General features: G+C 29.6%; 1 protein-coding gene across 1 annotated transcript; it reads left to right on the plus strand.

Moving 5' to 3' along the window:
* The first annotated feature begins 6226 nt into the window (after positions 1-6226).
* LOC132287386 (ammonium transporter 2 member 4-like) lies at positions 6227-16312 on the plus strand. The gene is made up of 3 exons (XM_059789778.1): positions 6227-6814; positions 8229-8514; positions 15710-16312. Exons 1-3 carry the CDS (start codon positions 6227-6229, stop codon positions 16264-16266), a joined length of 1431 nt encoding a protein of 476 aa, XP_059645761.1. The 3' UTR covers positions 16267-16312.
* Positions 16313-18160: the final 1848 nt, after the last annotated feature.

Below are 18160 nucleotides of genomic sequence, written 5' to 3' on the forward strand. Positions count from 1 at the left end.
TAATGGACCTATTATTAAATATTTTTAAATTAATTTTAAATAGGTTCATTAAGGATTGGAATGCATGATTTAAAGTACACATGCTAAGTGTGGAATTTAATTAATTTAAAAGGTTAAATTAATTAACTATGGATGGATTAAATTATTTTAGTCAATTATTTTGATTTAAATGAATTTAATCAGGTTATAAAGTTATACAATTCAATTGAGATGCATGTTAATTTCTGGTGAAGTAAATTATATGCATGTTACTTAGAATTGTTAGTTTTGCTCAATTAAATGCAAATGATGTATATATGATTGATATCATGTTTATTTGGATTATTAGATGTAAATATTAGTTGCATCTTAATATGGATATTGAAACCTTTGTTTTGTTATTGTGTGGAGTAATGTACCATTATGGGATGGGAGCATATTAGGGACAGATTAACTTAAAAGGTTAAGTCATGCCTATGCATATATAAAGGAATGGATTGACTAAAATGTAAAGTCCTACTTATATTTGTATCAGGTTAACATCATAGTTGGATGACATACCATAGTTTACTTTTATGGTTAGATAGGACGGATTTTATATATATGATTATATGCCATAATATGAGCTTAAGTCTTAGTATTAGTGGTTAGGGTGCATATATTGCCAGGGATGTGTAGCTAGATATAGTGTAGTTGTGTGCCCTGGTAGGTCTAGGTATCCATGTCCACTATATGTGCATTTTGCATTTTGCCTACTATTCAAGTTGAGGCAATCCTATAGTTTAGTGAGGTTCCCTTAGCATATATATATATATATATATATATATATATATATATATATATATATATATATATATATATATTTACGAACTATTACTTATTATTAAATTAATTAGGATGTATATGAGTTTTGAGTCTCTGTTTGAGATGTAGTAGATTAGAACTTGTTTGTGGGCCTGACCCACTATTATTTTTCAGGTGTTCATAAGTTACAGACTTAGGGATTGTTCGTGCTGAACAGAGATGGTATATTCACTCTTCCGACTCTACATAGGATTTCCTTCTTTATATTTTAGTTGGATATTATTTATTTCAGTTGGATTTTGGATTAGGGGTTTAGGTGATGGATTCTCGAGTTGTAATTTTAATTAATTACTAACATCAGAGGATTTAGTTATTGGAGGATTATTATTGGATTAATTAATGGGGTTTTATTATTTAGTATTCTTTTAGCTTTTATTCTTTATTCTTAATTTATTTTGTATTCTATGCTTGTTAAATACTTAATTGTTCGATATCCTTCGGTTCTGTGCTCGGACTTAGTCATCCGTGACTCTAGAATCGAGGGGTATCACACATCTCCACCCTCACAACCACCACCATTAACTCATTACCCACAATAAAATCAACACCACAACCCTCACTTGTACGTTCACTACCGGCAATGTAAGAAAGAGTGATTCTTCGGAAGTGGATGATGCAAACAATCGCCATCTCGTTGCTCCAACTTTTGATCTTGAGGCATAAATCTCATCGGCTTCTTCTGTCCTACTCCTCACTGTTACAACCTATTCGTGCTAGGCTACAACTACAGAAAGGGAATCCGACTCATAGGGTCATAGTTGGCACACTCACCTTATCTGTAACTATCAGCTCCAAGGATTTCGGCGACCCCATCGATTCCGACAGCGATCTACCATGTGTTTGTGGATGTACGGATCAATTACGCTGGATATTTGTGGCGGCAAAATCAGAGGATTGGGTTTGGTTCTGTAGATTGATGGAATGGAAGGCGACTATGGGGCTCTATTGGTTGACGGAATCAAAGGCGGGCCGTGGAACTAGAGTCGGATTTGAAGGATGAAGGCTCTGTCAGTTAACGAAATCGAAGGATGAAGGCCACGGATCCATTCATCATCGCCGACTGTATATACATGTGTGTATGTGTGTGTGTGTGTGTGTGTGTGTTTGTTGGTGTTGGGGTGGAGGAAGAGAGAACATAGAGGAGAGAAGATGAGAACAGTGACTTTAATCTGATGATGTTCCATAGCGGCATGCGTCGACATCACCCCTACCATGACGATGGGTTCAAGCACCACCACATGAGAATGATGATGAGGTGGGGGCGGCTGAGGGGTTCTTTACACAAGCGGGTTTGGGCTAGGGTTTGAGATGGGTTTGGGTTTAGGTTAGGGTTTAATCCAAGGTTATTTAAGTCAATTAAAATGTCAATTTTATATCAAAGGGTAATAAGGTTAATTCACCATCATCAGGGTCTTTTTGTCCATTTTCAAACTTGAAGGGGTGTCATTGTCCAAAAATAGGCTAACTTTCATCTGCATAGCCTCTTCCCAAACCTCAGGAGCTGTTTTTGTACTTTACCCAAAAATAAAAATAAAAGTGAAGTGAATGAAAAGAAAATTGATTTTTTAGTATGTATTAAGTTAAGATGAAAATTTATTCAAGAAAATTATAGAAAAATATCATGTTATAGTTTAGATAACTAAATTGTCCTTATTTTATAAAAATAGTAAAATAATAATAAAAAATTTTAATTAGTAGTAAGTATATAAAAAAATAATAATAGGGTTTTCAATTAATTTAAACTTTGTAATAGTTTACTATTTATTTCATTCATATATGATGGAAAACAATTAAAAACGAAAGTCAAGTTCATTAAAACCCTATAAAAGATAAAGTTGTTGTTTGACTGCAATTATTTGAAACTCAGTAAAAAAAAAAAAAAAATACTTGTGTAAAATAATGCAATGAAGTTGTTGGGCAAATAGGAACACAAAATAAAAAGATGTTGCTTTCACGTGAAAATAAAAAAATTTCCGCATTTTATTCAGGAAACGTTTTGAAGAAAATAGAAAGTTATGAGAATGAGAATCTTTTAATTTTCCAGAACTTTACCTTTAATATCTAACCAAACTCTTAAAAAAAAATTCAAAATATTATATATCCTTTCTTTTCTCGTTCTCGTTGATTCTATCTGACTTGAAGTATTATTAAAATTTGCTATAAAAAAATTGAATTCTTGTGAATTGGTTAGCCTTGTGCTTTTTTAAAAAAAAAAGTGTGATCTAACAGCCAAAGAAATGATAACGAATTTTAGTCATGTTTCCTCTCTCTGTAAAGGTTCCTTTCTCTCTATTGAGGTTCTCTGTTGATCAGAGTCCGATGTCTTCTGTCAGTGGTTCGTTGTTCCTTGGGATGGCTTCCCTTTACTCCCATGACCTTCGTGATTACGGTGTGTATTCGCCCCGTGCTGCGAACTATAGCAGGCTGGCAACGTTTGTGGTCATGGTGTTCCTTCATGGCTTTTGGAGTGTTGGCAATCTTTTGGAGAAGGGCCACACCAATTATCCTTTTTATCCTGGTATTGGTACGTGTTCCTTTGTTAACTGTCTCATTTCACGTACGTTTTCTCCAATTCCTTTCTGCATCGATTTCTTTGTTGGTTGTCTTTTGTCTCTCGTTCTCTCTGACTCAGATGTTTGCTAGTGGGTATGACGATCAGCCAGCAAGCTCTTTTAAAATCGGTGATCTAGTCCTGCTTTTCACATTTAAGTGTTCTATTACCTTGGCAGATTTTGCTTTTTTCCTTTTGTAGTAGCTCCAGTCCGTCTGTTTCAGCCACGGAAATGCCTTATCACCGTAACTGTTCATCACTTGAATCCATGGTAGTGCTAGACGGCGCCAATTATAGTCTGTGAATATGTGCCCAGGAAAATAATGGTCTGGCAAAACATCGGACTATCAGCGGTGTTTGGTTGCTAGTCTAGGTCGAAGTTGTTTCTCTGTTATGAAGGCTTCAATGTTTAGGGATTTATCGGCGAAATTGATTCTACCTACTTTTCGATTGCCGGCTACTCTGGGTCCTTCTCGAAACCCACGTCATTTATTTGTCTGTCAGAATGAACCACAAAATTAAAAAATCATGATGGTTCTATTACATCAACGTGGTGGGCACGTAAATTTGGATATCTATATTGGAGCAGTGAGCCCTATGGGATGTCTTATCTTGCCTCCACAAAACCAGTTAGGAGGTACACAGGCAATAATATATGTGGTGCCTATGGATTTTGTGGATATGGGCTTTGTTTTTAGTCAGACCTAGTTTCTTGTCACTGTTGTAGGCAGTCCATATGTCCCGTCATCTGACCTCGTGGTTGTTAGGGTTTTCTATGCGTGTTGCCCAAGATGGGAAAACTAGTGTGGGTCTAGGTGAAGATTCTAATGGATGTTGAAGTATGCAGAACCAAATGGCCCTTTTTGGTTATGGCTCAGTCCAATCAATGGTGGGTATGTTAAATGGAACCGATGTTCAATTCAATGCAGTTTTAAGCCCATATTTGTGGCTTGCAATTAATCATTATCAGTTGACCATGAGTCTTTTCTTTGGTTGGGCCGTGGAATGCTTGTGGGGTTGTAGGATCTTTGTGTCCATAGCTTGTGGTGGCTTTGTTTGTTATCTGTCTTATTCCTTTGTATGTAATGTTATTTTGTTGGTTTGTGCTTTGTAGATGCCGTATAACTGTTTTTTATTGTCAGAATAAAATAATAATTATTATTATAATTATAAAAAAAAATAAAAAAATAAAAAAATGTAATCTCACAGCCAAAGGTAGATATAAGATGATACAATCAAACTAGAAAAACTCTCAGTCCAAAGTACATGGAGCAAAACCCCCGATTGAGATTTCCTTGTAACCAAAAAAAACAAGTTATATGATAAAATAGTAGTACTCCGTATAACAACACCACACGCGCACAATTCAGATGGAATGAGGAGTAACATAGACAGCGTGGGGAACAATGTGGGGGCCTGTACGAATATTGAATGGTCGTGTAAAAGAAATGGAGTGTAAATTTACAACAAATATTGAGAATAATAAGCTTTTAGTACTATGGACAAGCAGTCCTCATTCTGTCTTCCCTTTTGTTTTTCTTTCTTAAATTTACGTCCACATTCATTTAATTATCATTGTTTTAGTGACAACAACAAATACACTATATGGAAAAACAAAGTTAAAGCATTTCTTTAAACTTAACCTTTTTATTTCTTTTTTGTTTTTTTTATAAATAAATTACACTGACTTTAATTGAGGTTTGAACATATTATAACACTTTTTGATCATTTTTCTTCATTTTCAAGGTTTCTGACCCCGATTGCTGTCGAACTTGTTCGAAGCATATCTTTTTACTCGGGACTTAGTTTTTGATGTCGTTTCTTCCGTTATTCATCTTTTCTCATTTTGGTTCTTTGAATAGACTATTGAATATTTATTACTTTGACATTATCTAAACTCGTTCGCCAACTGTTGAAAAGTGACTTTAAATATAAAAGTCAGTATATTGTCTACTCACAAAATAAGTGTCATTTTAGGAAATTTAACTTTTTAAGAGAATAATTTTTATTATAATTTTTTTATGAATAATGTTCCTAAGATGTCCCTCTCATAAGAAGAGTCATGAATTCTCTTATTTTTTAACTTAGATACATTAAATAATTGATTTGACTTTTCTCACTCTCAAAAAAATTGTTTTTTCCGATGATTAAATAGAGAGAGAGAGTTCATGACTCTTCTCATGAGAGGGATCTCTTGAGAGCATTAGGGGTTTTTATTTTATTTTTTTTTTTATTATTTTTTTTTTTTTGTATTGTAGTGAATGAATTACCAAATTTACCTTTATTGGGTTCAAATTCGATAGTTATATTAGGACGGATAAAAATGAAAAGGTTGATACTTATTTTGGGACGGATGGTATATTACGTTGAATTTTATAATTTAATAGATCTATCTAAAAGAAATGTTAGAGATGCCACTGAGCACACGTTAAATTTCAATTCAAGAAAAGTTAAAGTATTAAACGCTGAATGATAAATACCCATTTTATAATTTTTTCAAACCTCGAAATAGGTCGGTGTAATTTATCCCCTCAATTTTTCAACAAAGAAAGTTCCCTTTCTATCTAAATGGCAAAGAAAACATTCTTAATCTTCAACTTGTTGGAAAATGCATTTCACATAAGGACACTCTTGGACTTTAGTCATTGATATTTCTTTCAACTCCTTTTCCATTTTGCTAATGGAGTTCTCAGTGTATGTCCTTATCTCCCACTTAGTCAATTAAGAAAATATGGCCGGCCTTGAAGTCCAATACATTTAATAAATATCACATCACTAGCTACTTCATTCCATTCCATAATTCCCACCTTCACTTGATATCGAACACCAAAAATGGAGCTTCCGTCGAACCTCCTCCCGGACGAGGCAAGCCCCGAGTGGATGAACAAGGGCGACAACGCGTGGCAGCTCACTGCCGCCACGCTCGTTGGCCTACAGAGCATCCCGGGGCTGGTCATCCTCTACGGAAGCATGGTCAAGAAGAAATGGGCCATCAACTCTGCACTCATGGCTTTCTACGCCTTTGCAGCCGTCCTCGTCTGTTGGGTGGGGTGGGGTTATAACATGGCATTCGGTTACAGACTCGTCGCCTTCTGGGGCAAACCGGACGTCGCGTTGGACCAAAAGTTTCTTCTGGATCGGGCATTTCTAGGGTATTTTCCGACCGCCACCATGGTGCTGTTCCAGTTCATGTTTGCAGGGCTTAGGTTGATTTTGGTTGCTGGAGCACTTTTGGGGAGGATGAACTTTCGTGCATGGATGTTGTTTGTGCCTCTGTGGCTTACATTTTCGTATACAATTGGAGCTTATAGTATTTGGAATCCAGATGGGTGGTTGGCCAAGCTTGGAGTGATTGATTTTGCAGGTGGTTATGTCATTCATCTTTCCTCTGGAGTTGCTGGATTCACTACTGCTTATTGGGTAAGTAATTAACCATCAATAAATAAATAAATAAATATATATATATATATATATATATATATATATATGCATGCATGGTGTTGCCACAAAGCATGAATACAGTAGTAACTGCAAAATGATAATAATGACACATCGCCCAAAACCTAAATTCTTAATAAAGAACCGCAGACTTTCAATATTTTACTTTTCCTTGTCTATTTAGTTTGTAATTTAAAAAATAGTAATTAAAAATTTTTAAAATAAAAAATAATTTGTAGAAAATTATAAAATACAGTTTTCTGTTCTTTAAACATAAAATTATTTTTGAGGGACAAACTATAAAAATGAGTAAGCCCTTGCATTCAGCTTACTGGTAACAATAAATTTTTTATACTACTGCAAACTTTTATTGATCTGATCTTATTTGGTGTTGACTACACAAAACCTAAATTCTTAAAAATAGACCACAAACGCCATACTTGCTTTGTCACTCAGAAAACATCTCTCACAAAATAAATAATACTACTTCTGTCCCAATCCAACTCACACAATCCTTCTCAACGTACGGGTGTTGCTCACACTCTTCAAACACGCTTCCGCTTTCATGCTCCCCGCACTCTGGCTCAAATTCTTACTATTTATGATTTAATTCTACCGCTCTCATACTCCCGTTCTCAAATTTATTCTCGCTCTCGTTTTATGTGACTTAGATCCTAATAAAATGTCACTTTTTGAGAAACTATCAAGTCACAGTTTCGTAAAAATAATATTTTTTTCGTGGTTCTCAAAAATAAAAAACAAAAAACAATAATTTTATTTGAAAACAAATGTTTTATAGTTGGATTTTAAAAAAATAGCTTTCAAAAAATTAAATCAAGCAAAATTTTTTTACAATTTTCTAGTTTTCTATTCTCTTTAAATATAAAACTATTTTTTAAGTAACAGACCAATCCAGCCCTACCCCAAACTTTTCATCTTTATTTTGTTTGGTGCTGCCATGCAAGATCATTTGCTATACATTCCATATTCTCAGGTAATGGCTAAATTCCATATTCTCAGTCATAAATTTATTTATTTATTTATTTTGTAAATACTATATGTCCATTTTCGAATCTATTTAATATGTTGATTCTCAAAATGAACTACCAACCGATCTCAGAAAAACATCAACAATTTATTTATGAAAATTTATGTAAAATTAAATTTAAAATAATATATTAACTCTCGAAATAAATGACCAACCTCTCATTCGTTACGGAACTACACGGATCAAGTAAATGACTCGAGAGAAAGAACACACACATACAGCCAAACTGATGTCCACTAGTGGTGGTAGCACATTCGTTTATGTACTCACAGAATCTTATTGCTTCAATGTAATCATTGTATAATTCATTTTACATGTGTGTGTGTATATATATATATGTATGTATAGGTGGGCCCTAGAGCAGACAAGGACAGGGAGATGTTCCCTCCGAACAACATCCTAATGATGTTAGCCGGCGCGGGGCTGCTGTGGATCGGATGGACCGGGTTCAACGGCGGAGCTCCTTACGTGGCTAGCATGGACGCGTCCCTAGCCGCGCTTAACACCCACGTGTGTGCGGCTACCAGCTTGCTCACCTGGCTTGTACTCGACACCTTCATCTATGGTAAGCCCTCTGCTATTGGAGCCGTGCAGGGCATGATCACCGGCTTGGTTTGCATCACTCCCGGCGCAGGTACAACTCACAAATCACTATCATTTATATATATATATATATATATATAAATAATATTACATATCATAGAACTTATATAATAAAAAGTACACATTAACAACCATGCTATCTTTCATATAAATTTCTATGATTTAAAATTTTGTACCAAATGTACACATAAACAATCATTTGTTTTTATAAAAACTACAAAGTATTATGAGGTTGGGTGGGCGGGAGTAAGCTTGTGAGAGGTAATGATATGGTGCGAGCCATATAAGTCCCACATTGCATGGGTGTAAAGTAGTGAAGTGATATATGTAGGTTCAATATTCCTCTATGACATAACGCGTTCTAAAGCCGAAATAGAGATTAACTCATCAGAATTCCCTAATTTGTAGACTTGACCTACCAGGAAGTGTACCGACGGGGACGTCGGACACCCAAGGTGGTGGAATTGTGAGGCTCGGTGGGCGGAAGCAAGCTTGTGAGAGGCAAGGCTCTGGTGTGGGTTACGTGTGCTCACAAGTCTCACATCGCCCAGATGTGAAAGAGTGAAGGTGCTATATAATCAATATTCTTAATGGCATTTTAAATATTTTAATTTTCAAATTAAAAGATTGTGCGTATTAATTCAATTGGAAAAAAAGAAAATGATACTCCCTCCATTTCAAATTAGTTGAACATTTTGGAAACTGTACAGTTTCCAAAGTGACCAAATATCTTGAGACAGAAGGAGTACATGTCATGAATTCATTTTCATGATATGCATCTTGAACTTCAAGACACTATAAACTTTATTTCTTAGCCACTTCTTGCGTCTTTTCCTCCCTTTTTGTTTTTTATTCTTTCCATCATATAGAAATTATAATTTTCTCTTTTTGTTCTTTGGCTGATTCGGAATTTTTTTTAAATTATAAATTTTCTATGTTCATCTTCTTTTCTTCCCTTATCACAATCTCTCCCAAATCTAAACTTCAACACCTAAGTTCTCACCTGAATTCAATTGTTTGTAGATGAGTATCCCAAAGTAATAACAATAAAAATAGATCTATTCTCTATAGTATATGCTACATCCAAATTTGGCAAATGTAGAGCGAAATAAAAAAAATACTCCTAAATTAAACTTATTAGATTTTTCTATAGAAGTTTTTTTATTATTATTATTTTGGTATAATAAGCCGTTCTCCATGTGTTATGGACATGATCTCCATAATTTGACGATTTGCCCCCAACCTCCACCTAAGAACAATCTTTCAAGGTGGTGTATCAAATTTATGGCAAATCTGACAAGTATGTATAGCATGTAGTTCTGTATTATTACTATATCTATACTATTATTAAATGTGCAAAGTGTTTCGGTGTTTCAATATTTATATAAAAAAATATTTATTAATTGATACAAAAATTGTTTTTGTAAAAATAGTTTCTATAAAACTTTAAAAATTACCTAATAAAATCAATCACATTCTATATAAAATTCTTATTTTTAAATTATTTTGTATGGATAATTATAGTTTCTATAAAACTTTAAAAATTACCTAATAAAATCAATCACATTCTATATAAAACTATTATTTTTAGTTATTTTTTATAATTAATTATCACAATATAACCGACCCGGCCCAATTATGATTATGTCATTATTAGAAAAGAACACACGTCATCACCCTATTCATTCAAGAAGCCTATAAATAGAGGCATGGAGGAAGAAGGAAGGGGTACAGAAATTGAGAATTCTAGAAATCCAGAATTTCAGATTAAAATACAGAAGCTCTACCAAATAGTTTCAGTTTCAGTATTTCAGTATTCATTTATTTATATAAAAAAATATTTATTAATTGATATAAAAAGAGTTTTTATTTATATTATTATTAGATGTGTAAAGAGTTTCATTATTTATTTATATAAAAAAATATTTATTAAATAATATGAAAAGAGTTTTTACTAAAACAAAAAAAAAAAAAAAATCTATAAAACAATAAAATCTACATAATAAAATTTAAATTAACCTATTTATCTATTTATTATTATCCATTTTTAATAAAAGAAAATCTAATTAGACAAGATTTATTAATATAAAAAATATTTATTAATTGATATATAAAATAAAATAATTTTTATAAAGAAAATAAAATAATTTCAATAAAACTAATTAGACAAGTATATATTTAAAGAAAATAAAATAATTTCAATAAAACTCTATTACAAATTACCTATTTTATTATCAATAAAACTCTATCAACAAAGATATATTTAAAGAGTTTGTATAAAACTCTAACACAAATTACCAATTTATTAATTTATCATGAGTTTTTTAATAAAAGAAAACCTAATTAGATAAGAATTTTTAATATAAAAAAATTAGTTATTAACTGAAACAAAAGGAGGTTTTTAAAGAGTTTTTAAAACACAAATTACCTATTTATCTATTTATTTTGAGTTTTTTTACTAAAAGTAAATCTAATTAGACAAGAATTATTAAAATAAAAAATATTTATTAATTGTAATAAAAAGAGTTTTTAAAAGAGTTTATATTAAACTCTAACACAAATTATCTATTTATTTATTTATTACAAGTTTTTTAATAAAATAAAATCTAATTTACCTAATAAAACCAATCACGTTCTATATAAAACTCTTCTTTTTAGTTTTTTTTTTTATGGATAATTATAGTTTTTATAAAAATCTAAAAATTACTTAATAAAATCAATCATATTCTATATAAAACTCTTATTTTTAGTTATGTTTTATGAATAATTATCACAATATAACCGGCCTGTTATGATTATGTCATTATCAGAAAAGGACACATGTCATTATCCTATTCATCTAAGAATCCTATAAATAGAGACATGGAGGAAGGGGTACAGAAATTGAGAATTCTAGAAATTTAGAATTCCACAGTAAAATACAGAAGTTCTACCAAAGAGTTTCAGTATTTATTTATTTATATAAAAAAATATTTATTAATTGATATAAAAAGAATTGAAATCTAGAATAAAATACAGAAGCTCTGTCAAAAAGTTTAAGTATTTCAATATTTATTTATTTATATAAAAAAATATTTATTAATTGATATAAAAAGAGTTTTTATATATACTATTATTAGATGTGTAAAGAGTTTCAGTATTTATTTATTTATGTAAAAAAAATATTTATTAAATAATATGATAAAATACTAAAATCTACATAATAAAATTTAAATTAACCTATTTATCTATTTATTATTATCAATTTTTTAATAAAATAAATCTAATTGGACAAGAATTATTAATATAAAAAATATTTATTAATTGATATATAAAAGAAAATAATTTTTATATAACTCGAGTTTCTTAATAAAATTAAATCTAATTAGACAAGTATATATTTAAAGAAAATAAAATAATTTCTATAAAACTCTATTACAAATTACCTACTTTATTTTCCATAAGACTCTATCAACAGAGTTTCTATAAAACTCTAACACAAATTATCTGTTTATCAATTTATTATGAGTTTTTTAATAAAAAGAAACCTAATTAAACAAGTATTATTAATATAAAAAATTATTATTAACTAACACAAAAAGAGGGTTTAAAAGAGTTTTTAAAAAACTCTAACACAAATTACCTATTTATTATTAGTTTTTTAATGAAAGTAAATGTAATTAGACAATAATTATTAAAATAAAAAATATTTATTAATTGACATAAAAAGAGTTTTTAAAAGAGTTTATATTAAACTCTAACATTAATTACCTATTTATTTATTATAAGTTTTTTAATAAAATAAAATCTAAGTAGACAAGAATTATTAATATAAAAAATAAAATAATTTTTCTAAAATTCTACCACAAATTACCTTTTATTATGATTTTTTTTTAATAAAAGCTAATCTAATTAGATAGGAATTATATAAATATAAAAATATTTATGAATTTATGTAAAAAGAGTTTAAAAATATTTTTTACAATAGTCTATTACGTTTTACAAATTACAATTTTTTAATAAAAGAAAATATAATTTTTAGAGTAAAATACAGAAGTTCTACCAAAGTATTTCAGTATTTATTTAATTATATAAAAAAATATTTATTAATTAATATAAAAAAAGATTTTATCTATACTACTATTAAATGTGCAAAGAGTTTCAGTATTTAAGTATCTATTTATAAAAAAAAAAATATTTATTAATTGATATGAAAAGTATTTTTTAAAAAAAAAAACTCTATCAAACTCCAAAATCTATCTAATAAAATTTAAATTAACCTATTTATCTATTTATTATGATGAATTTTTTAATAAAAGAAAATTGAATTAGACAAGAATTATTAGTATAAAAAATACTTATTAATTAATATATAAAATAAAATAATTTTTCTAAAACTTTTCCACAAATTAAATTTTATTATAAGTTTCTTAATAAAATTAAATTTAATTAGATAAGGATATATTTAAAGAAAATAAAATATTAAATGTGCAAAGACTTTTAGTATTTCAGTATTTATTTATTTATATAAAAAATATTTATTAATTGACATTAAAAGAGTTTTTTATAAAAATAATAATAATAATAATAAAAGAAAAAAAAACTCTATAAAACTATAAAATCTACCTAATAAAATTCAAATTAACCTATTTATCTATTTATTATTACGAATTTTTTAATAATAGAAAATCTAAAGTTTTAGTATTTATTTATTTATTTAAAAAATATTTATTAAATGTGAAATAAGTTTTAATATTTCAGTATTTATTTATTTATATAAAAAAATATTTATTAATTGATATAAAAAGAGTTTTTATAAATAAAAAAAACTTCTATAAAACTCTAAAATCTACCTAATAAATTTCAAATTAACCTATTTATTATTATGAATTTTTTAATAAAAGAAAACCTAATTTTTTGAGTAAAATACAGAAGTTGTGTCAAGGTGTTTAAGTATTTATTTATTTATTTATATAAAAAAATATTTATTAATTGATATAAAAAAAAATTATCTATAGTATTATTACGTGTGCAAAGAGTTTCAGTATTAAATTATCTATTTTTATAAAAAAAATATTTATTAATTGATATGCAAAGAGTTTTTATAATAAAAAAAAAATATCAATCAAACTCTAAAATCTATCTAATAAAATTTAAGTTAATCCATTTATCTATTTATTTTTATGAATTTTTTAATAAAAGAAAATCTAATTAGACTAGAATTATTAATATAAAAAATATTTATTAATTGATATATAAAATAAAATAATTTTTCTAAAACTCTACCATAAATTAACTTTTATTATGAGTTTCTTAATAAAATTAAATCTAATCAAACAAGGATATATTTAAAGAAAATAAAATAATGTTTATGAAACTCTATGACAAATCACAAATTTTATTTTCAATAAAACTCTATCACAATAGACAAAGATATAATATTTAAAGAGTTTCCATAAAATTTTAACTCAAATTTTCTATTTATATATTTATTAAGTGTTTTTTAATAAAAGGAGATCTAATTAGACAAGTATTATTAATATAAATAATTATTTATTAATTGATCTAAAAAGAGTTTTTAAAAGAGTTTCTATAAAACTATATCACAAATTACCTATTTATCTATTTATTATGAGTTTTTTCAATAAAAGAAAATCTAATTAGACAAGCATTATTAAGATAAAAAAAATATTTATTAATTAATATAAAAAGAGGTTTGAAAAGAGTTTCTATAAAACTCTAACACAAATTACTCATTTATCTATTTATTACGAGTTTTTTAATAAAAGGAAATCTAATTAGACAAGAATTATTAATATAAAAAAATATTTATTAATTGATATAAAAAGTGTTTTTTTAAAGAATTTCTATTAAACTGTAACACAAATTACCTATTTATTTATTTATTATAAATAAATTTCTAGTAAATATAATAATTTCTATAAAACTCTACCACAAATTATCTATTTTATTTTCTTTAAAACTCTATCACATATAACTTGTTTTTATCTATTTATTGTGAGTTTTTTGATAAAGGAAATCTAATTAGACAACGATATATTTAAAGAAAATAAAATATTTTTTTAAAAGAGTTTATATAAAATTCTAATAAAAATTACCTATTTATGTATTTATTATGAATTTTTTAATAAAATATAATATTATTAGACAAGAATTATTAATATAAAAAATATTTAATAATTGGTATAAAAAATAAAATAATTTTTCTAAAACTCTACCACAAATTATCTTTTATTATGAGTTTTTTAATAAATAAATAAAATAATTAGACAAGGATATATATATATATATATTTAAAGAAAATAAATAATCTATATAAAATTCTACCACAAATTACCTATTTTATTTGCAATGAAACTCTATCACATTAGATAAGGATATATTTAAATAGTTTTTATAAAAAAATTTGTTACTTTGCAAAACTCAAATATGTCACTATTAAAATAAAAAAAATTATTTAATAAAAAATAAAATATACTTATTTCAGTATTAATATAAAAATATAAAAGAATTTATTAATTTACGAAACTTAAACTCTATCACCAATTTCAAAATATTTTAGTATTTATTTATTAATATAAAATAAATTTTTATTAATCAATATGAAAACAAAAATTTTATAAGTTACAAAATATTCACCACGTGCATCGCACGTGTCTTTTCCTAATATATATATATATATATATATATATATATATATACACATATATATTATGAGAGAAGGAGCTACATCATCATTCATAATACACATCTAGAATTCTTTTTCCAGATGTGTATCACTGGTCTTGGAAAAATGTAAGGAGTTTTTTTTAACAGCAGAAGAATATCTCCACATTCGTATAGCAAGAATTTTTTTTTAAGGAAAATGATTTTTAGGCTGATAATTCGACAAGTTTTGATTGGTCATGTGTAGACCCCACTAACATATGTTTGATATAGATAGCCTATCAAAAATAATAGGTCAAACAATTCACTTAGACACTTAGAGTCACTATTCAATAGTTCATACTTCATATGATATGTCTTAGTGGGTCATAATGTTCAACAATAAAAGTATTATATGACTCCACCCAAGGTTATTACATAGACCACAGAAATTCAGATTATTCTGAATTAATTCAGAGTTTGAAAAGTGTATCAATATTATAATCCTATATATATATATATATGTTTGTTCAAATAAGTCATACTTAAATCTCCAATTTTGTTACTTTAAAAATGTGCAGGAGTGGTACAATGCTGGGCTGCCATTCTAATGGGCATAATCTCAGGAAGTGTCCCATGGTACACAATGATGGTGCTCCACCACAAGATCAAGCTACTACGATACGTAGACGACACCATGGCCGTCTTCCACACCCACGCCATTGCCGGAAGCTTGGGCGGCATTCTCACAGGCTTTTTCGCAGTGCCTAAGCTCAGCCGCCTCTTCTACATGGTACCAGACTGGGAAAGATTCATTGGCCTAGCATATGGCCTCCAAAGTGGCCGAACTGGTGCTGGATTTCGACAGATGAGTATTCAACTCCTGGGGATCGTTTTCATCGTCTCTCTCAACGTTGTTACCTCGAGTTTGATCTGTTTGTTCATTAAGTTGATAGTTCCACTGAGATTGAACGACGAAGATCTTCAAATTGGCGATGAAGCGGTGCATGGAGAGGAAGCATATGCCCTGTGGGGTGATGGAGATAGGTTTGAGAAGTCCAGGAATAATTCAGTTTATGATGGTGATTGGGTTCCATCAGTTGTATCAAGGACAGCAAGTGAATTCCAAATGGTATGACTCGGGGTTTTGTTGAAAATACGGTGAAATAGATGAGGGACGGAGGTTCATGGCCTTTGGATCAAGCTTTGTAATTTTTCTTTTTTCATCTTGTTAAATTCTGGTTCTATTTGTTTTTGACTTAAAAGTTTGGTTTCATCAGTTGTATCTAGGACAGAAAGTGAACTCCAAATGGTATGACCGAGGGGGCCTTGCACGGGTCCTGTGGATTAGTCGGGACAAAGCCTCGGACACCCCAGTTATCGAAAACCATTGTCATTATTCAAATATTGTCACTACGCTTCTATAATTTTGTCACTTTGCTTCACTTGTAAAGCTTCCCTACTCAATACGTAGGTCAAACGTAGTGGGAACACGAAAGCAGTAAAATTTAAGTCAGACAAAGTGGGAGCCGAAGCGGAAGCGCATGTGGAGCGTGAGAACGGCACCCATTGAGAAGAATTGTGTGACTTGGCTCACTACAAGCGCAACCCTATTACACAACATGGATCCCAAGATAAACTAATCTCCAAACACTGCTTCAAAAGTAGATGCACATCTTCAATGATCCCTATTACTGCATCTTCAATAGCCTTAAAATTTATGATCGACTGGTAGTACCCTTCAACTAAGACATTTGAATAACCCCTTTTAATCAGAAGCTTCAAAGCTCTCCTGAGCATCAAAACCTTCAGCCACAATAGCACTACTGGTTCACTTTAAATACCCAGAAGCAACTTTGACTGGTATACCAGAATGATCTCACGCTCCACTCTCTTTATGCACAACACTAACAGAAACATTGAATCGAAGTTTAAACTCAGAAGTCCTGGGTGTTCAACTCTCACATAACGCAATAATACCTAAGTTTGAATGATATATGGTTTGCGGGTGATTGCACATGTCTGAAATTTACCTTGTAATCTCGTGTACCAAAGATGCAGAGCAGAAAAGGACAAAGGATTAGCCCTTACAGCTCCTATAGTCATTGCACACAACCCCTCTTGTCTCATCACTTCAATTAATTCACGATAACCCTAAAGACCCTTGCTCAAAATTAAGTGTGGATCCGAATATCTCTCATTAAAACCCCAATAATTAATGCACTTCCATAGGTTCCAACAAATGAAAGAAGCAGAGCTCAAGCACTTTATTGGACAAAACTGGCCTTCCAGATTCTAGATAAAGCTAATCGTCTCCTGTGTCACAACATCGAACATGTTCTCTAAACTCGATCCTCAAAGGACAAAGCTTCCACACATTCTGAGAAACTGGACACTGACATAAAAGATGATCAATGGACTCCTCTTTCAACCCACAAACTCTGCACATAACTCGATTCTACAATATTGCCCTTGAGCTTCAATGATGAAGATTGAAAGCCTATAACGGAAACACTGCCAGGGAAAAACTGCACCTTCCTATATATTTTGATTCTCCGTATGTCTGTCCATGTGTTCCTTGCCATTCGAATTTTATTAACCAAGGGGAGAAAATTGGTCTCGATTAAAAGTAATAACCAACCAAGGAACACATTAGAAAACAAATTCAATTTGCACTACTTTCATACTGCAGTTCACATCTCTCCAAACATGGTAGGAATGTTTATTGAATATAACTCACTATTATCCCTAAAAGCTTTGTATCGAAAAGTAATGAACATATATCATCTTCCAACTTAACAAAATCAGTCAACCTTGAACAAATCCCACAAGGATCTCAAATCAAATTTCAGATGAAACTCAACCATGAAAGGACACAATTTTTCTTTGTTTTCTACACTATGCTAGGCTCATTTAGAGATAGCAACTAAGATTTTTGGGAAAAGTATATATATATATATCAACTTGCTTTTCTTATATGCAGGTAACAATTCAATTAAAGGCGAGCAAAGAGCACTTGCCATGAGATGACA

This window comes from Cornus florida, unplaced genomic scaffold (genome assembly GCF_030987335.1).
Source record: "Cornus florida cultivar Cherokee Brave unplaced genomic scaffold, ASM3098733v1 CherokeeBrave_3.0.0_Hap2_Chr02, whole genome shotgun sequence".
Lineage (NCBI taxonomy): Eukaryota > Viridiplantae > Streptophyta > Magnoliopsida > Cornales > Cornaceae > Cornus > Cornus florida.